Source organism: Amblyomma maculatum, chromosome 11 (genome assembly GCF_055883805.1).
Source record: "Amblyomma maculatum isolate TAMU_Amacu chromosome 11, ASM5588380v1, whole genome shotgun sequence".
NCBI classification, from domain to species: Eukaryota; Metazoa; Arthropoda; class Arachnida; order Ixodida; family Ixodidae; genus Amblyomma; species Amblyomma maculatum.
The window spans coordinates 142,596,334-142,608,748 of NC_139354.1; the positions used below are offsets into that span (position 1 = coordinate 142,596,334).

General features: G+C 42.4%; 1 protein-coding gene across 1 annotated transcript; it reads right to left on the reverse strand.

Moving 5' to 3' along the window:
• Positions 1–400: 400 nt before the first annotated feature.
• Positions 401–12,185, reverse strand: LOC146175105 (uncharacterized). The gene is made up of 8 exons (XM_084585524.1): positions 12,181–12,185; positions 11,312–11,520; positions 9,139–9,213; positions 9,006–9,056; positions 7,600–7,704; positions 4,104–4,336; positions 1,269–1,428; positions 401–651 (listed from the first exon to the last, which is right to left on the reverse strand). The coding sequence occupies exons 1-8, from the start codon at positions 12,183–12,185 to the stop codon at positions 401–403; spliced, it is 1,089 nt and encodes a 362-aa protein (XP_084441650.1).
• Between the last annotated feature and the right edge of the window lie 230 nt (positions 12,186–12,415).

A 12,415-nucleotide genomic window follows, 5' to 3' on the forward strand; every position in this document is an offset into this window, starting at 1 on the left:
TTGCATGGTGGTACGTAGCGGTAGGAGCCCGAAGGAGGGGGATAGGTCGGGTCATGGACTTCTGGGCTCACAGTAGAACGGCGATTTGTCCATTGGCACTGGTAGCGTGGTGGCGGGTACCGGCGGCGGCAGAATCTGGATATGTGGCCAAGCATACCACAGCGGTAACAGACGGGTGGTTCACGAGCACGGTCCAAATAATAGCCCTCGGTAACAGGATCGCAGCGATCAGCAAAGTCCAGCCGCTGGGGTTGTTGCGGAGGAGGTGGCGCCCTGTAGTGGGAACGAGCTAGGGGAGCAGGGCCATATGAGTCGTTTTGGTGGTCACGGACGGGAGGAGGAGCGGTAGAACACCAAGAAGAGCGCTGGCACACCGGGTAGAGGCAACTCATGAGCAGCCTCAGGTGCCAGCAGGGCCCTGCAGGGCAGCACTGGAGGTGTGGGCCGGGTGAGGCAGTGAGGGTGCCGTGCTGGACGTCGCCGAAGCACAGGGGTTCGGTGTGGTTGCCAGGCTGGCGGCAGAACTTGTATTTAGTGTTTCGGCAAAGCGCCGCTTTCTACCGCCACCACGGTCCACTGACCCTGGCAACCACTTCTTAATGAAGCCGTGCGCTTCAGCAACATCCACGCCTGTCTTTTGGCAGATGACATCTGCACAAGATAAATGGACATTTTAGGCCAACAGGAACACTTTGTTGGCTCACAGAAATCAAGCTTATTTCACTGAAAGAAGAACAGAATAAAAGGTAGCGCAAAAGGATGAGGAACCAGCCCAGCAACAAGTTTTATTGAAAAAAACAGAAGAGGACACACAAGTAAATGTTACACGGAATGGGCCTCATAATTCAAGGACTATAGGCAACCAAATGCAACTTTAGAAAAAGCTCTCGCAAGAAAGCTCTTCTAACCAACTGTATATAGCTACTATGACACTATGGTCCACCTTTCAAGGACTAGAGGGGGAACACAAATAGCTGGCCAGTGCAACATGACTGCAATGCTGCGAGAAAAGATGGACTTGACTGGTTTGAGGGCTTTTTCAAAATACATCTGCTGTTCATTCTTTAGATGCCCACTGAGGAAAACTGCAACCAGCCCCACAAACAATTGCAGTAACAAAATATTCATCTGTTATAAAAAAGAAGTCGTAAGCTGGGTAAAGTGGTAACAGATTTTACAGATGGAAACAAAGTGCAGCAAAGCCTGTTACATGTGCTTTCGCTCATGTTTTAAAATTAAAAGCTACTGTAATTAATAAAAAAATATACCTGTGACCACGCTGCACAATCTAAGGCCGATAAAGGAAAGTTTTCCTTTCCGGCCGTGCAGACTGTACAGGCGTTGTACGGACACCCCCATGATGGCCGTCATGGCGTTGGCCGCCACCTCCTTTAGCCCTTTTCCCCCCAGGCGGAGCAGCTGCTGTCGCTGAAAAGAAAGAAAATCATAGTTGCGCAAATGCTATTAGACATAAAATAACAAGTACTGTTAGTTTATTTCTGAATAGAATAACTGAGATAACTGTGTGACCAATTGTCAGCAGCTCATACAATTGTGCCTGCTATTTAATGCATCATTCTTGTATGATGCAACAGCTCTCTACCACTGCAAACAAAGACATTTTTTTTCTAATTTGCTAGGAGCAGACAAATTTAGGTGCTGAACAAAAGTGGTCGTTCTTATCATGTTATAACTTGAGGCTTTTAGCAGATATGTGTGCTGGATGTATTTGGGCTGCAGTCCCTAAGGAATTCGGGCTAAGAGCATGCTGTAGAAGAGGGGTTTGCAAATTTTAACCATCTGGAATCCTTAACGTGCACTGACATCGCACAGCACACGTGCACCTTGCTTTTCACCTCCATGGAAAAGTGGTTGCTGCAGCCAGGTTAGAACTCTTTTTGGGTTCAGCAGTTGAATGACTGAGCCGCTGCCACGGGGCCCATTATCCCGAAACTGAGCATGATCTAATATTATGTACCCCAAGCACATGAGTAAAGCTGCATGCCTAGCAACCACTTTTCTTTAAGCAGTCTTAACATTCCTGTTTTTGGCAGCAGATCAAGTAATGAAAGAAAGCATGATATGGGCAAGAGAGGAAAAAGTGGGGATAAAAAACAGCTCGAAAACAAGGACTTGACACCACAACATAAACAAAACACAGGGCTGTGAACTCATGGGCTGTGCATGAGCTCCCACATGAAGACAGCATACAGTTCCGTGACCTAAGAATTTCAATTTTGAAAGGGCACATATGTTGGATGTATAATCCTAGATCACAAAAGGCACTCCTCCCCTATAGTAGTGCTCATTGGAAGGTAGTAAAATGAGCAGTTGCCATGAATTGCCTCAATTACACGTTGGAAAAATCATGTTGTCATCAAATATCTCAGAGCGTTAAAATACAAGCACAGCGTTTGCACATGTCCGGCTATCCTCCAGATACTTAGCAGTTGCAGACAGCCTGCTAAAAAAGAAAAAGATCAGTAAAAAGCAAGATAAGCAAGATCAGAGGCTGACAACACAAGTCATTCCGTGCATTCGCAAAGTATCCCATAATTTAAGAAGGTTGCAAAAAGATACAATGTAAACATGCTCTTCTCTGCATCAAGTAAGCTCTAAAAAATTTGTCCAATGATGATGAAAGAGCAAAAGCCGCATTGTAGTATCAAGCACCAACTCTGGTTCACCCGGTGCACTACAAAGGTAGTTTACAGTGTTCCACTCACTTGTAATAGAGTTTACATTGGTCAAACAGGACACTGTTTTAATGAGAGAGCCAGGGAGCAATATGATTAAATCAAAGACGGTAAAGGAAGTAATCTTGCCACTGAATGCAGAAACTGTAAGTGTAAGCTAATTTTTCGAAAAACCAAGTTTCTTGGGTGCGAGAAAGATCAGACTGAAAGAGATATTGTTGAGGTATATCATATCAGAAAAGCGGGAGATCAATGTGTCAGCCCCCCTCATTGTTTCTGTATGATAATGAAATGGCCTTTCAGGACAAACACGGTTGACTACCACATGGCAATAACAGCACCATACTTAAGCTTGTTTTTATTTTATATAAAATTTAGTTGGAAGTTCGTCCTGTTGTGTGTTTCTTCATGTCCTCATTTTTTTCGTGCTGTGAGCACTATACGTTGATGAATCAACATCAACAGGCCCAAACATCAGTGTTGTTGCACAGTTTGGTGGTATAGTGTCAAAAGCGGTTTGAGACCATATACAAGACCATGTAGTAGTATCAATTCCTGAAATGAAAATGTAATTGCCAAAAGCCCTGCAGCACGAGCAATTGTAATGCTTCCTGAAGCAAAACTGAAACTTTATGCATTAGACATGCAGGAGTGTCGCTGCAGATGTGACACCCACTGCGGACATGTTGCAGTGCTCAGTTCAAACTGCAAGCACTTTTGCATCAGATTTACATGGAAAGAAAAGGACAGTAATAGACAAATGTGTAGACGTTACTTTCTTAGAGCAATAAAGAGAAATAAAGCACAGTTCGAATTTAGTGCCATGGTCACTGCAACAAGCCTCAGCAAACGTTGCCATCCTCACTGAGCTTCCACGCCTCTTACAATAATTTCCATTTTCAAGTGAAAAAGTGTGTAATTTCCTCATGCTGCAGTGCTTTTGAAACTTGTTTATTGAAAAAAAGTATGGCACGATTGATGGAATTGAACTCCCCACTGCCACTAACCACCAAATCGCAATTAAATTAAAGATTTAATAACTGAGTTTAGTTAACCATGTAATTACTAAAGTTTAGCCGTACATTGTGCCTGTTGCATCAGGAAATGCGTTCCTACAATCTATTTTTTCTAGCCTCCCCTTATTCAGAATTTTTGAAAATGTTCACTGAAGCACCCAGTAATCTGTATATGCAGCTTTCATGCACAAGATATTTACATTAATAAAACATGCAGAAGTGACAACATACTCAAGCAAATCAGTAAGAATTATGAATATGATGAGCATGTTATCCACAGAGCATGGCATGCACCTTTTTCACAAACATCTGAATTACTTTATATTGCAAACCCTGACTAGGTACTCATTTTTCTCAGTTAAGAATTATTAAAAAGCATTAGATTACCAGCCACACCATCATCCTGCAAGGCAGCGTCGGCTGCCTCCAGCTCCTCTGCAGTGTAGGCGGGCAGAGCAAGGGCGGGAGGAGGTGCTGGTGGGGAGACTGGCTGCGCAGTGCCTGGGCCTGGCTCTCGGTCCGACCGCAGCAGCAGGCTATCTTCAATGCGCTGCACGCGCTGGATCAGCTCCCGCTGCTGCTGTCGGACCTCAAGCAAAATCCTCAGAACCCTGAGCACTGCAGCTGTAATTGAAGCAATTAATAATAAATTCAGTGAGAGTACAGCTTCCTAAGGCCGATAGCATCACTTATGCCCTAGGCACCAATAAAACAGTATGAGTGTAAACAGCAAGAAGCAACATGCTGCTTATGCTCCTAACTTTCTACAGCTTTCACAGAGACACTCATAACACATGCATCTATTCCTTGCCAGCCTAATGTAAAAGTTATAAATGTCATCACACTGATGAACACTTAGGTCAAACAGAGCTCCTCTACGTGTGACAGATAGCAAAAGAGCTGCGATATTGTTCTGCAAATGCCTCCTCAGTCTGGGCTTCTGCCAATGGTTATGGCACTTCAGAAGCATTTCCACTGCTACTGCATTGCAGAAAGGATTAATGTATTCTTCTACTCTCATGAGAAGCACATGCTAATAGGGAGTCAGGAAGCAGAGCAGGCCTTCGCCTGTAATTTAGCTTTGCATCATTTGAAAAGTGTTTTTCATGGCAAGATGATATTAGAAAAATTTTGGAGGTAGGAGTCTGTTCTGTGTAACTACAAGTACTTTTGGGAGCTAATGCATTACACTTGCTGCAGCAAAGATCTCTATTGCACTGTTGTCCTTGGCTGATAAACAAAATGCAACAAAAAGGTGAATCATGTGTCAAGTTCCACATCAGAGGACAAAGTAAAGATTAAATCCAAGATGAGCCCACCACCATGTGGACGTAAATAAATACAGGAAATATATAAGATACAATAACATTAGCTCTTGGGCCAGTTGGTGCATGTTGAACATAATTACAGGGGTGCCAGCGAAAACACAAAGGTGCGTACACAAGAACGAAGAGGTAGCTACAGACGGATGCTGGACTATCAACTGTGGTTTATTGAAGAAGCATTGCCGCACAAAAATACACATCCGACACATGCGCATCTGCAGCACCACCGCAGATGCGCATGCGTCAGATGTGTGTTTTTGTGCTGTAGCTACCTCTTCGTTCTTGTGTACGCATCTTTGTGTTTCCGCTGGCACCCCTATATTATGTTCAATATTTCAGATAGGCTTTCTTCATACATCTCTGCACTATCGAACTGCAGACACTGCACACAGTTGCCTATTGCTTATGACAAAAAGGAACAACACAGAATTCTGAAAAAGGAACGCTAAGAAAAATTTGCCACAGTAATTCATCACATTCCAATGCAAAATGCAGTGCATAAAGGGTGATGCACAGTAACATGTTTCAAAGGCTAGGAGCTACACTATAGTCATCTGCAATATCACTAAACAGAAAATTTAGTTCTGATCAGACCTCTAAGCAGGTAATCTTGTTTTGCATACCTTTTACAAAGTAACTGCGCAAGCTGCAAGGTACCACTCCTAGGCTTTCTTTTTGTTTATGCACTAATCAGGGGTTCTCAAACTGGGTTCTGCAGAGCTCAGGGGTTCCACGAGCTTCTACTGCCAAAGAGCAAAAGTATGCCTATGCCGCACTGATGCCGAAGCAGGGGGCAGCCAATAACCTGTGAGCTGCTGCGTGATTCTATGCACAGTCCAGCTGGGTTGGACACGAGAATTGAATGTAGTGCTGGTCTTGTGACTAGTTTACTGTTTCTAGTTTTGCCATCTGGATTTTGCTTATAGTTTCCAGTATAAGTGAGAGGTAGGCATTGAATAAAAAGGTAGTTGCCAAAAGCAAGAATACAAACAAGTGCTTACAAAAGTGAACTAAACAACAAAAAATACCAGGGTGGGTTCATGATCAAGCAACACCAGATGATAGCGATTTAAGAAGAAGGTCGGGGGGGGGGCAAATATATTGCATGCCAACTGGGATTTGCGAAGACTCCCTTTTAATATCTCCTGTTCCACGAATATGCTGGCAACATTTAAATGAAGTATTCCATCACAATGGCATAAAGCAGACATATGCCTCAAACGATGCCCAAATATTAGTCCACAAGCTAACTCGCTGGAAAATCAGCTTGAAACAACTGCCTCTTTCAAACAGCAAACTTTTGCCAGCATATATGTCAAACATGATCATCTAGTGACTCATTGTTGGCATCTGTCAGCAAGATAAACATGACGTCATACATGGCATACAGTCCTATGTGAGACGCTCTGAGAGTATTAGAATAAATAGTGCAAGCATTTTTGTGTGCACTAAATGAAAGCATTTTGTGGTAAACACTGTTCAGCTTATTGCCACTTTAAGTTGAAGTATGCAAATAAAAATGGAATTTTAAGTCAGAAAATGTGGCACCATCTCTATAAAGCGGGCTGTTTTTTGCCGACCAACTGACATTTCTTGCTAGGCACAGGCGAATGTTTGAGAAATAAAAAAGGTCGTAATTATTGCTTATCACACATAAATCTTGCTGTATGCAAGAAAAGATGAATGGCAGCGGATGCTGCAGAAGGTGGTTAGACTGCTGAGATCTTTCCTAAATGAGAGCGTGCCACCCTGTTGGTTTTGGGTACCTTATAAGGGAGTGCACAGGGGCTGCATGATGTCCAAATTAATTTTCTTCCACATTTTACACTCCATCTGAGGCACTGCATTCGCTTCCAGCTAATGAACTTTTAAGATACTATCAAAGACAACAAAAGTTAAAATATGAGCCCCTTTGACCTGTATGCCCCTGGAAGTGAATAAATTATTCTGCAAGAAGAAAAAGCACAGAACATGGGACCACTGCACGCAGTACATTAATGGTGATGGCTTTCTGGTGATCGTAGGCAGAGAGAGGCAGCAGCAATGCCAGGATCCAAAAGATGACAACAAAAGTTACTAACTACAGCAGCCAGTGCAGTATGAATGACAAAAGCTGAAAGCGAATCGAAATACTAGGTTGTATGTTTTAGCATTACTTTGGTTCAGTAGGGACTGTCTTTGAAGAATACCAGTAAACATTTTCAGAGTTATCACTTTCAAAGAACATAATTTCAGTCTGATCGTGAACTCCGTGTAATACCTTCCTAAATATTTATTCTCTAGATATTTCTGGCAATGCCAACTTCAGTTCACTAGCATAGGATATATTGAGGAAAATAAAATTTGCTGCTTTTTTTTTAAGGCTAAACAGGTCTAACCTCTAGCTGAGAGCATTACTTGATAGCAGAGAAATAGGAGTGAAAATCAGACAGGGAAAAATTGGTAAGACAGGACAAACATTTGTCCCATCCTCTCACATTGTCCCCATGTTTGGCTAGCATTCCTGTTTTTTTGCTCTAGGTTATTTTACATTAAAAAAAGAAAACAAAGTGAAAATATCACCTTCAACAGTCCCACTTTCATTGGCAGCCTCCTCGGAGCTCAGGGCTGCACTTTCCCTGCCGACAGCTTCAGACAGTGGCACTTCAGCGCCTTCATTCAGAGGTGCTGGAACACGAACATCATTAGTGGTAATGCAGGAGGCACAAAAAATAATAAACAAACTGTCCAGATTAAAGGTAGAACGAGAGGAAGAAGATGGTTTACACGGTATGAACGAGCACTGAACAAGGGTAAGTGGAGTACGCCTCAGTTCGCAGGTCGATCCAACGTTTCGATAAGTGGACTTGTCTTCGTCTAGGCGGAGACAAATTCACTTGTCGAAACGTTGGCTCGACCTGCAAACTGAGGTGTACCCCATTTACCCTGTTCAGTGCTTCTTCATACTGTCCAGATTAAAGTGAGGTGGTGCTTTTGTTTGACCATTCTTTGCCAGGTAACAGTAAAAGGCACCTATTTCAAACCCCAAGTTGTGTTAATTTATGCAACCCAGAAAGACAGCAATTCCCAAAATAGACCTCCCAGCTTGAGTCGCATGGAACAGTGGCGCCCGTGCACACGCATCAATCATGCACACTATAGCAGAAGAGTGACTAGGATAAAAAGTCCCCCGTCTGTCAAATATATCCCAGCAGCACTGTTTCACTTTTGTTAAATTCACAACATTCTGCCGCTGCCATCAAGAGCCATGGTCCATGCAAGCATTTTTGAAACACAGCAGTGCCATTTGTGAAGAGGCATTACTGCTACTGTACTGCACTGTGAAAAGGGCTATGCAGGCATCATATTATAGCAATTCTTCAACACTCCTGACATTGTGCACAAAGCAAAGTACTTGATGTAGCCATGGAAAATGATCAATGTTAATAAGTTTTTACCTCTCAAGTACAGACAACCATATTTCTGGCATTCGTCACATAAAACTACTGTGATGCAGGAGGTTTTTGGCAGTATATAGTATCATTCAATAATTCGAAAATTTTTCTTGATCCCTTGAAGGCCAAATTAACAAGATATTACTATTTTTTTCCTTATTCAAGGAGCCAAAATCCCTCAATACTTAATGAGCATGTGACACGTGTACATCTGGCCATGCTTGCCTAACTCAAGAAATTTAATCATTCCAATTTCAAGCAGTCTACTAGAAATTTCAACACTGCATCTTTACCTCTTGAGTAAACTAAAATTACCCTAGAACTGCGGGCAACTGGCAGTTTGCCAAGAAATGGTTACTGACATCTGTATACTGACATGAGAATATACGGTAAATGTGTTCTATTTCTCTGAGAGTGCAATGAGCTACAGTTTTTTTTTTTTTGCAGCTCTTGCAAGCACCTACTGCCATATATTCACAATCTGAACTAAAATCAAGCTTATAGATTAAATGTCGATGACAATTCATAACATACGAGGTGATGGCAGCTCCACTTCCACGGGCCAATCTTCATGGCCCTCGTTTCCTAAAGAAAGAATTGCACATTAATATCATCTTCAGTATGCAAATAATTTTTTGTTAATTATAACTCCAGGAATTATAATTACCAGAAACTGCCGACGTCTCCACAGCAGATGTGAACTCATATTTTCGCATCTTCTTTTCGGCGCTCTTGTAAGAGCCTGCAAAGAATTAATATGAAATGAATGAAATTTGTACTACACCTGCACTACACCCATGATGATTAGACAACACAGGAACTGGTTGAAGATTTATATATTGGACCAAGATAACTGCGTAGGCAAAAAAAGTTTTCTAAGTGACAGGGAGATTGCCTTTCTTGAGAATGCTTGGAGGTTGCATACATATCTGAGTGGGCTTTAGTGTTGTGTTATATGGTTTATCTGCATCAACACTTTCACACCTTTGAGTGTTTCTTTATATACCAAATCATTGGTAAAGAAAACCCTTAATTGTAAGTCAGCGCTTGTCCCGTGTTTTCCTTTCTCTGATCCCTCTTTCTTTTCTTACGCTGTAGTATCATGACCATAGGTTGGTATACAGCTAGTTGGTATAGCTGTGCCAACTAGCATGGCCAACTCAATGTTTTGCTAGGTTTACCTGTTGTAGAACTGGCCATGTTGACTGAAATTTCTGGCATAGCTCACTGCTCATAAACGTTAAAGTTTGAACATTGAAGTGCTGTTTATTTCATTTTCTTAAATGGTTAAGGCACAGACAAGTGCAACTACTTAGGCCATTGCCTCAACGAAGTGGTTTTCGATCAGCCTATGACAGATCAAGCAACCATCTGCTGATCAGCTTTATTGGCATTGCGGGTCTGAAAGCACTAGACTGCTGATAGTGCTGCTGTAGCTGCCGGTATGACGCGGCAGATTGCCGCATAATAAGCTATATGTAAGACATCTATTGCCCAGCCCAACTGATCATGCCTTTATGCCGGCAAAAACACATATTACATTTATTGTTTGCTTGGTAGCAATGTTCGTCAAGCACTCCCCTAAGATGCACACTGCTAATATGGCTAGTCATGTATAAAAATAAAAGAAATCTGTTCTTTGACTTATTACCTCATTGCTGACGCTCTGCTGTCTGTCATGACATCTTGTGAGCATTTAATTATGGCGGTCACTCTTAATGGAAGGGGCTTCCTGATCACAATTACATATCGCATTTTTTAAAATATGCAACAACCCCGGTCATCGAAACTTGGAAGTAGGATCATAGACTTCCATAGAAGCACAAACATGCAATTGGTTGAACGACCTGCCCTTCTTTATAAATTTCATTGATATCATTCCTCAACGCTTGGCCATAACACATACACATCCGAAAGTGCATGATACTGCTGTATGTAAAAGAAGTTCTAGGCTACTTTGCCGAATTGACGCCTGTTCAGCTGCCCTTGTAACTGCAGTCACCAGTCAGTTCAGCCAACAGACTCCATCCATGTTTGAATGCCATTGAAACACTCATGTGGCAGAGGCATTCTTTTATATTTACAATTAAAACGTGTTTCCAATTTCTAGGGTTTAAAAACTATGCAACACATGGCTACGGAGGAGATGGCAGAGAGCCTTCTTCCCAGGCGGTGTTATAGAGGTTGAGAAGGTACTCTTTTGCGTTATCTTTTGCGTTAGCAGAGTAAGTGATTCCATCTTCACCAGGAGCCGACCGAGTGGCGTTAGCAAGAAGTGCAGCTTCAAGCTCGTGTAGTGTAAAAGGGGCATCAAGGTCAATGCTTGCACAGAAGGACAACATTGTGAAAGAACACTAATTTACATCAAGTGGGATAGTTTAACAAGCACTGATACTATATTGCACAAGCACATTCTGCACTGCTCCATTTCACTGCATGCACGTAACACAGGGACTCGTCCCAGCAGCAAAGTGCCTGACGCTTAGCTGCTGCAGCACGCTTACTTAAAACTGGAAGAAAAAAAAAACTGAACCGCATTAAACTTTTCTGTCTTAACTGTAATTATTTTGCATGTTGACTCCAGCAGTTACGCTGAAAACTGTAGGACTTCAAGAATAAGGCACTAGTATGTTTCAAAAGTCGCCTTCGATCGGCTTACAGAGAACAATTCATTCCTCTTTGTTTTTTGATAACTGGCTAAGTGGCTGCTAAATTACAACTTCTTAGTCGTAATTTAGTCACATAGAGTTGAAGGCTCAAAGAATTTCTTAAAGAGCTCTTTACGATTGCTAGCCAGATCATCATCATCTTTACATAGTCTACAATGTGACTATACTTACGGCAAGAGGCAACCACTGTCACTGGGCACCGTGTCCATTGGTGCCCGCTGGAATTTCTATCAGCCTGGCTCTTGGCCAGGCGAATCACTGCCGTTGGGCTGGCCATAGGCCAGAAGCAATGGCTGTCGCCATCAAGCCAGCCCACCGGCACAGCTGCCAAGCTGTCCTCCTCATCAGGGAATTTCACCAATGCGAATGGTTTCGACATGCTGCGTGGAGAAAACAGGACAAAATATTAATAGAGAAGTGTAAAAAACTTTTTGCAGCCCAGTGTCTAAGCCCTACAGCCAAGAGAATTATTGTGATATTCTCTAAGTACTCCTGTTAGGCTAGCCATAAACTATAGTGCCCCTCTACAACTGACGTCGCTACTCTCACATCCACCTCGTTCTGTGCCGTACCACACTCCTGAACTTTCATCAAAAGCAAGTTGACAGTTACGTGTGTCACAAGTGCTTGCAATCTGGGATTTATTGAAGCAATCTTTCTGCCTGTCGTCATGCGAACGAAATGCACATATCACAGCCAGCATCATAGCATAGAACTTGAATATTGCACTGAGTGCACTTTACCAGGAGCACGGGGATGAAAAAAAAAAAGCAAAATGCAAGAAAAGGCCAAACGAGCAAGAGAGACAGGAAACACATTGCTTGAGATTTTCACCCAGTATTTCATGTCACATGTATCCTAACCATGAAAATCAGGTGAAAATTTCCTGCTCGTTTCGTGCTGGCTGGGAGCTACTGGTTTGTACTGGTGTCTGCTGAAACCAGCAGACGACCCGACGATCTTCAGTTGGCTTGAAGGTGTACAAAAGCATGCATTTGAGTTTATGCAGTCCCATACAAAAGCTTGTTGCATACACTTACCGCATTTTTACGCATTTCACTAAAAAAAAAAAAAAGAACGGAAACTATGTACCAATATTTAAAACATGGTTCTGGTAAGTCTAGGCTACATTATAAGAATTATAGTGGGCTGAAATACAACGGTAGACGATCGAAGAACAGGCAATTTTCCAAACAAGCTAAGCATATGTCTGTTTTTTTTTTTTTTTTTTTCTCGAGCAGTAGCCACATAGTGGAATATCGCTATGAGGTATTC

Coding starts and splice junctions, on each gene's coding strand:
- LOC146175105 (XM_084585524.1), bottom strand. Junction 4,337..7,599: donor TGAAAGTGGGACTGTTGAAG/GTGATATTTTCA, acceptor CTTCAATTACAG/CTGCAGTGCTCAGGGTTCTG. Junction 652..1,268: donor ATTGTGCAGCGTGGTCACAG/GTATATTTTTTT, acceptor TATCTTGTGCAG/ATGTCATCTGCCAAAAGACA.